The sequence below is a fragment of the Coloeus monedula genome, assembly GCF_965178545.1.
Source record: "Coloeus monedula genome assembly, chromosome: 30".
Classification (NCBI taxonomy): domain Eukaryota; kingdom Metazoa; phylum Chordata; class Aves; order Passeriformes; family Corvidae; genus Coloeus; species Coloeus monedula.
The window spans coordinates 3,653,477-3,663,024 of NC_138810.1; the positions used below are offsets into that span (position 1 = coordinate 3,653,477).

The 9,548-nt window shown below is 47.5% G+C and overlaps 1 protein-coding gene across 1 annotated transcript; it reads right to left on the reverse strand.

Annotated features, from left to right (window-relative positions):
* Positions 1-1,820: 1,820 nt before the first annotated feature.
* HOXC4 (homeobox C4) lies at positions 1,821-5,673 on the reverse strand (the record flags this gene model as incomplete). The annotated part of the gene is given in 3 exon segments (XM_082299141.1): positions 1,821-2,143; positions 5,143-5,643; positions 5,646-5,673. Coding segments are annotated over 3 exon segments (852 nt in total).
* Positions 5,674-9,548: the final 3,875 nt, after the last annotated feature.

The window sequence follows — 9,548 nt, forward strand, 5'->3', positions numbered from 1 at the left end:
TGGGGGCTCGAAGCAACGCACCAGACAGGAAAATAAAACTAAATTCACACTGAGCGCTTTTATTGAACACTGGGACCGTCACAGAACGCACCGAAAACTCCTTTTTTTTTTTTTTTTTGTTATTTTTTTGGTTTTCTTGTTTTTGTTGGGTTTTTTTTTTTTTTTTATTGCGACTTTACAACGAGCAGGGAGGGGGGAAAAAAAAACCCCAAAGAAACACAAACGAGCACCACAAAAACCCCCCCGAGCCTCCCGCCGCCTCTTCGGGGGGGAAATAAATCAAATTTCCGCCCTCTCCCGCTCCCTTTCTCCTCCTCGCGTCCCCGGCCCCTCTGGGCCGTTCCTCTTTTTGTTCCTCTTTCCCCCTCCCGCCCCCAAAATCCCAATTTTTCCGCTGTTTTTCGCCCCCCTCCCCGAAGAATTCGGCGGCTCCTGCGCTCCATTGTGCGCTCGGAGCGGCGGAGAGGGGGGGAAAAGATCCAAATTCGGCTTTTTGGGGAGTTCTGCGCTGTTCTCCGCCCTCCGAACCCCCCTCGGTTCTCGCTTTCTCCCCCCCCCCAAGGTTTCCCTCCCCCCGCGGCTTTGAAAAATAAAGAAAAGCCCCGAAAGGGCGTGAAAAACCCGTTTTTGGGAAGTTTCTCCAGGTGCGGCCACCTGGGCTCATGCGAGCGCCCACATGCACCTAAAAACCGAGGGGTGGCTTCGGATGCGCTCGGGGGATTCATCAAATAATAGTAATAAAAGAATAAAATCAATAAAATAATGACGGAACTAAAATAATAATAATAATAATAATAACAGCAATAATAATAATAATAATAATAATAATAATAATGGGAGGATTGGGAGAAGGGGCTGAGTTTTGACACGTGCAGGGGGTTAATAAAATAATGTTAATAATAAAAATATAATAATAATAATAATGATAATAGGGAGGATTGGGAGAAGGGGTTGAGTGTTGATACGCGCGGGGGGAATTAATAGAATGATCATTAAAAAAATTACGGTGGTGAAATAATATAATGACGGGGAGGAGAATAACAATGAAATAATGATAAAAATAATACTGAAACAATAGCTGCCACAATAATAAAATAATTTTTTTAAGTAATGAAACGATGCTCAAATAAAAAAATAAAAAGAATAAAATAATTTTTAAAATAATTTTTAGGATAATAAATAATTAAAAATGAGAAAAAATAATAAAATAATAATTAAAAATGAGAAAAAATTATAAAATAATGATAAAAATAATAAAATAATAAAAATAAAATAATGATGAAAATAATTAAATAATAATAAAAATAATGAAATAATGCTAGAAATAATAAAATAATAATAAAAAGAATATAATAATTATAAAAATAATATAAATCATTAAAATAATTAAAATAATAAATAATAAAAGAATATCGACAGCAACAATAAAAGAACGAAAAAGAATAAAAACTAACAAAAATAATAATGAAATAATACCAATACCAGCAGCAATCAAATAATTAATAACAACAACAGGGGAGGACTCTAAAAAGGGGCTGATTTTTGACACGCGCGGGGGAGGGTTTAATAAAATAATAACATTAGCAATAACATTAACAATCAAATAATAATAATAACAACAATAATAATAATAATAATAATAATAATAATAATAATAATAATGGGCGAATTCCTCTCATCGCGCGGCAAAACCCACCGGGAAGCAACGGGGGAAAAAACGCGAATATCGAGATTTCAATCTTCGCTCCTCTAAACAACCCAGAGTCACTGCAGGGCGCGGATTTTTGGGGGGGAACGGGGCCATTTCGGGCCATTTGGGTTCATAGCCTGGTGATGTCCTCGGGCCGCGGCTCCTGCGCGGGGGGCGGGGGCGGCTCGGGGGGCGCCGCGGGGGCGGCGGAGGCGGGCGCGGCGCGGATTTTGGTGTTGGGCAGCCTGTGGTCCTTTTTCCACTTCATGCGGCGGTTCTGGAACCAGATTTTGATCTGGCGCTCCGAGAGGCAGAGCGAGTGCGCGATCTCGATGCGGCGCCGGCGCGTCAGGTAGCGATTGTAGTGGAATTCCTTCTCCAGCTCCAGCACCTGCTGCCGCGTGTACGCCGTGCGGGAGCGCTTGGGTTCGCCGCCGGAGAAGTTGGGGTTCACTGGAGGATAGAAGGGAAAAGGGGGGGAAGGAAGGGGGGAAAGAATAACGATACCAAAAGAAAAGGGGAGGGGGAAAAAAAAGGGGGGAAAAAAAGGGGGGGAAAGGGAAAAACAACGAGGGGAAAAAAGGGGGATAAGGGAAAAAAAGAGGGGGAAAAAGGGGGATAAGGGAAAACAACGAGGGGAAAAAAGGGGGGAAAGGGAAAAACAACGAGGGGAAAAAAGGGGGGATAAGGGAAAAACAACGAGGGGAAAAAAGGGGGATAAGGGAAAAAAAGAGGGGGAAAAAAGGGGGATAAGGGAAAAAAAGAGGGGGAAAAAAGGGGGATAAGGGAAAACAACGAGGGAAGAAAAGGGGGGAAAGGGAAAAACAACGAGGGGAAAAAAGGGGGATAAGGGAAAAAAAGAGGGGGAAAAAAGGGGGATAAGGGAAAACAACGAGGGGGAAAAAAGGGGGGATAAGGGAAAAAAAGAGGGGGAAAAAAGGGGGATAAGGGAAAACAACGAGGGAAGAAAAGGGGGGAAAGGGAAAAACAACGAGGGAAGAAAAGGGGGGAAAGGGAAAAACAACGAGGGGGAAAAAGGGGGGATAAGGGAAAAAAAGAGGGGGAAAAAGGGGGGATAAGGGAAAACAACGAGGGAAGAAAAGGGGGGAAAGGAAAAAAAAGCAAGGAAAAAAACAAGAAAAAAAAGGGGGGAAGGGGGGAAAAAAAAAGGGGGGAAGGGGGGAAAGGGGAAAAAAAGAGGGGGGAAAGGAAAAAAAAGCAAGGAAAAAAGTAAAAAACAAGAAAAAAAGGGGGGAGGGGAAAAGGAAAAAAAAGGGGGGGAAGGGGGAAAAAAGAGGGGGAAAAAAGGGGGAAAGGGAAAAACAACGAGGAAAGAAGAAAAAAACAAGAAAAAAAAAACAGGGAAAAAACAAGAAAAAAACAAGAAAAAAAACAAGAAAAAATGGGGCAAGGGATAAAAAAGCGGGGGAAAGGGGAAAAAAGGAAAAAAAAAGAGGGGAAAAAAGGGGGAGAAAGGGAAAAACAACGAGGGGAAAAAACGGGGGAAAGGGGGAAAAAAAGCAAGGAAAAACAAGAAAAAACCAAGAAAAAAAGGGGGGGAAGGGGGAAAAGAAAAAAAAAGGGGAAAGGGGAAAGGAAAAAAAGGGGGGGAAAAGGGGGGGAAAGGGAAAAAAGAGGGAAGAAAGGGGGGGAAAGGGAAAAACACAAGAAAAAAGAAAAAAACAAGAAAAAAGGAAAAAAAATCAAGAAAAAATCAAGAAAAAAGGGGGGGAAGGGAATAAAAAAGAGGGGAAAAAAGAGGAAAAAAGGGGAAAAAAGAGAAAAAACGAGGAAAAAAGGGAAAAAATAGGGGGAAAAGGGGGGAAGGGGAAAAAAGAGGGAAAAAAAGGAGGGAAAGGGAAAAACAACGAGGAAAAAAAGAGGGAAAAAGGAAAGAAAAACAAGGAAAAAAGAAAAAAACAAGAAAAAAGGGGAATATAGGGGGAAAAAAGAGGGGAAAAAAGGGGGGGAAAGAAAAAAAGAGGGGGAAGAAAGGGTGGGGGAAAGTAAAATAAAGGGGGGAAGGGAATAAAAGGGAAAAAAGGAAAAAAATAAAAAAAAAGGAAAAAAGTGGAAAAGGGGAAAAAAGGAAAAAAGAAAAAAGGTAAAAAAAGGAAAAGAAAAAAAAGAGGGGGGAAATGATATTTTTAAAAAAACCCAACGGTAAAAAAAAAGAAGGGGGGAAAACAACCAAAAAAAAGGCCGCAAAAAATCAAATTAAGGCGAAAAAAAAAAAAATAAACGCGCCAAAAGAAATCAGGTTAAGGGAAAAATAAAAAGAAAACGTGCGAAAAAAAGTCAGGTTAAGGGGAAAAAAAACCCAAAAAACACGCGGCAAAAAAAAAAAATAATTAAATAAATAAATAATTGGGGGGAAAAAACCAGGCCAAAAATGAAATTAACAGGGAAAAAAAAAAAAAAACACGCCGAAAGAATCGAATGAACAGAAAAAAACGCAGGCCAAAAAAAAAAAGGAACAAACAAGAAAAAAAAACCACACCGAGGAACCAAATTAACCGAAAAACGGACCCAAAAAATCAAATAAGCGAAAGAAACCACAGAAAAGAGTCAAATAAACAGAAAAAAAGAAAAACACAAAATAAAACACACGAATAAAAACAGAAAACCACACAAAAACCCAAATGAACAGAAAGAGTCCCAGCAAAGAAAGAAAACAAGACCAAAAAGACACACCCCCCCCCAAAAAAATTCAAATAAACCAAAAAAACCCAACCAAAAAAAGAAGAAAAGGCCCAAAAAAACCCAGCAAAAAAAAAAAAAAAAAAAAAGGGAAGGAAAGGAGGAGGAAACTCAAAGGAAGGGGAGACAACAAAACCCCCAAAGAATCAAACCAAACCAAAACACAGCGGGAAAAAAACCCCCGAATTTAAATAGAAAAAAAAAAAACCCACCCAAGGAAAATGAGCGCGGATGGAGAGAGGGAAGCGGAGGAGAGGAGAGAAACACCAGCACCAGCAAAGCCCAAAACAAACCGGGGCGGGGGGCAAGGAAAAAGAATCCCCAAAAAAGCGGCGAGTAAAGGGCGGAATGGGCCAGCAAGAAGCCGGGGCAGCTCGGGGGAGGCCGGGCCGAGCTCGGAAGGGTTTCCCCGGCTGCAGGAGCTGAATTATTGATGCCGCAAAGCTCGCGGAGTTCCGCACATCCATAAAGCAGCCCCAGAGCCACATGGCTCCGGCTGCCCGCGGTAGCTCGGCTATAAAATTTATGGGGGGTGTAATTACCCATTCGCAGTCGTAAATCCAACTCAATTGTGCTCACCCAAAGGCTCGCGCGGAGAGGGGGAAAAAAAAAAAAAAAAATAATAATAAATCGGAGTAGAGAGAGAGGAGAGAGGAGAGAGTGGAGAGAGAGGGGAGAGGGGATGGCGTGGGGAGCATGGTGCGGGGAGCGGCGGGCGCAGGGCGCGCAGGAGGCAAAGAAAAGTTTCCTACCGGTGCTGACGTGGATTTTTTTCATCCAGGGATAAACTACGGGAGCTTTGGGAGCCGCCACGCCGGGCTCGGGCTCGGGTTGCCCGCACGGGGCCGGGGCGGCAGCGGCGGGGCCGGGGGGAGGCTCGCAGAGCTGCGGCTTCTCCGCCAGGTGCTGCCTCCCTCCTCCTCCTCCTCCTCCTCCTCCTCCTCCTCCTCCTCCCGCGCCCGCCTGGCCCCTCTGGAGCCCCCCGCAGCTGTAGGGACGCTCGGGGAAGGCTGCTCGAGGCACGGGGAACAGCTCCGGGTGGTGATGCTGGAAGCTGGGCTCCCTGGCCCGGCTGTAATATTCCGGACTGTGCTCGGGGATGTAATTATTTTGCGAATATTCCTCGCATGGAGGAAATTTCGGATCGATGTAGTTAGAGTCCATCAAATAAGAGCTCATGATCATTAATTTCTGGAGTGGAAAATAATTTTTCTCGCTTTGTCGTTTTTCTGCTCCATAAAGCCCTCCTACTCGCGGCGACCCCGTAAAGTTACTTTCACCATGTGACAGCCGCGGCCAATCACGCCCGGCAGCCCAGGCCCCGGATAAGGAACCAAAAGCGCCGCAAAATGCACCCAAAACGGGGGGGGAGCCGTGGGAGGGCGAGGGGAGAGCCCAGGCCCCGCAAAAGGGACCGAGAGCGCCGCGAATCGCGGCCGAACGGCGAGAGGGGGCGAGGGCAGAGCCCAGGGCGAGGATGAAGAAGCAAAAGCTGCCCCAAATTCACCCAAAATGTGCTGGAGAAGGGAGGGAGCGGGGTTTGGGGTGAGGGGAGAGCTCAGGGCGAGGATGAAGAAGCAAAAGCTGCCCAAAATTCACCCAAATTGTGCTGGAGAAGGGAGGGAGCGGGGTTTGGGGTGAGGGGAGAGCTCAGGGCGAGGATGAAGAAGCAAAAGCTGCCCAAAATTCACCCAAATTGTGATGGGGAAGGGTGGAAGGGGGGTTTGGGGTGAGGGCAGAGCTCAGGATGAGGTTAAAAAAGGAAAAACCGTCAAAATTCACCCAAATTGTGCTGGGGAAGGGACGGAGCGGGGTTTGGGGTGAGGGGAGAGCTCAGGGCGAGGATGAAGGACCAAAAGCTGCCCAAAATTCACCCAAAATGTGCTGGGGAAGGGTGGGAGCGGGGTTTGGGGTGAGGGGAGAGCTCAGGATGAGGTTAAAAAAGGAAAAACCGTCAAAATGCACCCAAATTGTGCTGGAGAAGGGAGGGAGGCAGGATTTGGGGTGAGGGCAGAGCTCAGGATGAGGATGAGGGACCAAAAGCTGCCCCAAATTCACCCAAATTGTGACGGGGAAGGGAGGTTTGGGGCTTTGGGGTTTGGGGTGAGGGGCCAGGCCAGGCCCTGGATAAAGAACTGAAATCTCCACAAAATCCCCCCAGGTCACGAGCAGGGGCGAAGGGAGAGATCAGGCCCTGGATAAGGGAGCCAAAATTGCCTAAAATTGCCCCAAATTCAGATGGGAGGCGTGGGAGGGGGGGGTTGGGATGAGGGGATTTGGGGCGGAGGAGCCTTGGGGCTGGGACACCACGGGGGACCCCCTTGGGGCCCCCCTTTTGGGATGGGTTTGAGCGGTTTGGGGTGGTTTGGGGTGGTTTGGGGTGGTTTTGGGTGGCTTGGGGTGGATTTGGGGGTCTTTGGGGAGGTTTGGGGATGGTTTTGGTGGGTTTGGAGGTGTTTGGGATGGTTTGGGATGGGTTTGTGGTGGTTTGGGGTGGGTTTGGGGTGCCTTGAGGAGGTTTGGGGATGGTTTTGGGGTGGTTTGGGATGGTTTGGGGTGGGTTTGTGGTGGTTTGGGGAGATTTGGGCTTGTTTTGGGTGGTTTGGGGTGGATTTAGGGTTCTTTGGGGATGGTTTTGGTGGGTTTAGGATGGTTTGGGATGGTTTGGGGTGGGTTTGGGGCGGTTTAGGGTGGTTTGGGGTGCGTTTAGGGTCATGGAAGTGTCACCCCCAACCCCAAGGGGTGCTGGAGGAGGGGAAAGGGGACACGATGGGGTGGGAGGGTGACACCCCCAGGGATGGGACAAGGGGTGCCCTCAGACCCCCCAAAATCTGTCCCCAAAGGGACAGGACAGGTTGGGAACAGCTCCCGGGCCCCCCCCAGCCCCATTCCGGCCCCATCCCAGTGGGAAAAGGCTTCAGCCCCATTTTTGGGGTGGGGGCAGTTCCCTGGCAGGAAAATCCGTGATCGACCCCACGGGGGAGTTGGGGACAACCAAAGACGGGGCCGGGCTCATCCCAAACCACCCCAAAATCACCCCAGAACCCCCCCGTGCTGCTGAGACCCCTTTGGGAGCAGAGCTGGGTGGGGTTGGGGTCCTTTGGGGTGGCTTTGGGGTGAGTTTGGGGTGGTTTGGGATCGTTCGGGTTGGGTTTGGGGTGGTTTGGGGTGGTTTAGGGTGGGTTTGGGATGGTTTGGGGTTGGGTTTGGGATGGTTTAGGATGGGTTTGGGGTGATTTTGGGGTGGTTTGGGATGGTTTGGGGTGGTTTGGGATGGTTTAGGATGGGTTTGGGGTGATTTTGGGGTGGTTTGGGATGGTTTGGGGTGGTTTGGGATGGTTTGGGGTGGCTTGGGATGGCTTTGGGGTGGTTTGGGGTGGTTTGGGATGGTTTGGGGTGGCTTGGGATGGCTTTGGGGTGGTTTGGGATGGTTTAGGATGGGTTTGGGGTGATTTTGGGGTGGTTTGGGATGGTTTAGGGTGGATTTGGGGTGGTTTGGGATGGTTTAGGGTGGATTTGGGGTGGTTTAGGATGGGTTTGGGGTGGTTTGGGATGGCTTTGGGGTGGTTTGGGATGGTTTAGGATGGGTTTGGGGTGATTTTGGGGTGGTTTGGGATGGCTTTGGGGTGGTTTGGGATGGTTTAGGATGGGTTTGGGGTGATTTTGGGGTGGTTTGGGATGGTTTGGGATGGTTTAGGATGGGTTTGGGGTGGTTTGGGGTGATTTTGGAGTGGTTTGGGATGGTTTGGGTTGGCTTTGGGGTGGTTTGGGGTTGTTTGGCATGGGTCTGGGGTGATTTTGGGGTGATTTGGGATGGTTTAGGGTGTGCTTGGGGTATTTTGGGGTGTTTGGGGACTGTTTTGGGTGATTTTGGGGTGCTTCAGGGATGCTTTAGGACTGTTTAAGGTGGGTTTGGGGTGTTTGAGGTGATTTGGGGATGTTTTGGGCTGGTTTTCCTGTGCTTTTGGGGCACTTTTGGCCATTTTGGGGCACTTTTGGCCATTTTGGGGCTCTTTCGCCTATTTCGGGGCGCTTTTAGGGCAGCAGCGAGCATCCCCCGCTCTTCCCCAGCCCCAGCAGCCGCAGCCGAGGGGTCGAGAACCCCAAAACCCCCTCCCAAAACCCCTCTGGGCCTTCCTCCCCCTTTCCCTCCCTACCCCAAACCCTGACATTCCTGGGATTTTTGGGGCGACGGAACCGAAACCCGCTCGGGGCTCCTCGGAATTTCGAGAAAGGAATTTTTTGGGGGGGGTTTCCCCCCTTTTTCGGCCCCGCGAGGGCGGCGGGGTCTCCGCTCCTGGCGCTCTCGGAACAATTATGGCAGAAAAAGCCCCTCGCCGGCGGCGCTTTTGCCATATTTTACTCGCTAACAATAAAAGTGACACATAAAGTTAACTGTTTATGTTTTATTTATTAGCCCTAAATGTGCCAGCGGTGGCGGAGGCTTTGGGGCTGCTTGTTCCAGCTTTTTATGGGGTTGTAAAAAGCCATAAATCAGTCACCGGCCGCTCTTTTGTGCTCTCCCGGGCGCGGGGATTTTTTTTTTTTTTGGGGGTGTGTGTGTGGGGGGATTTAAAATTAAAATTAAAATTAAAATTAAAATTAAAATTAAAATTAGAATTAGAATAGTTAAAATTAAAATCAAAATAGTTTAAAATTAAAATCGTGACAATTAAAATAGTTTAAATTTTAAATCGTTTAAATTCAAATCGTTTAAAATAAAATAATTGCAATGAAAAGAATTAAAATGAAAAGAATTGAAAGAGTCAAAATGAAAAGAATCAAAATGAAAAGGATCAAAATGAAAAGAATGACAATGAAAAGAATTAAAATGAAAATAATTACAATTAAAAGGATTACAATTAAAAGGATTACAATTAAAATTTAAATGGGGTTTTAGTCGGGTTTTTCCCCCCCTTCTCCCCCCCCCCTCTGTTGTTTATTGGGTTCATTTCTTTTGATTTGGGATTTTTTAATTGTTTTTAACGAGGAGGGGAGGGGGGGGAGGGGAAGAGGAACTTCCCAAGGTTCTGGGATCGCCCCTAGAATTCCCCCAGGGAAGCATTTGGGATTGGGGGGCCCAAATTTGGGTCCGAGGGGGGCGGCGAGGGGATTTGGGGGGGCTCGAAGCCCCAGTTGTGGATTTGGGGCGTTTTCC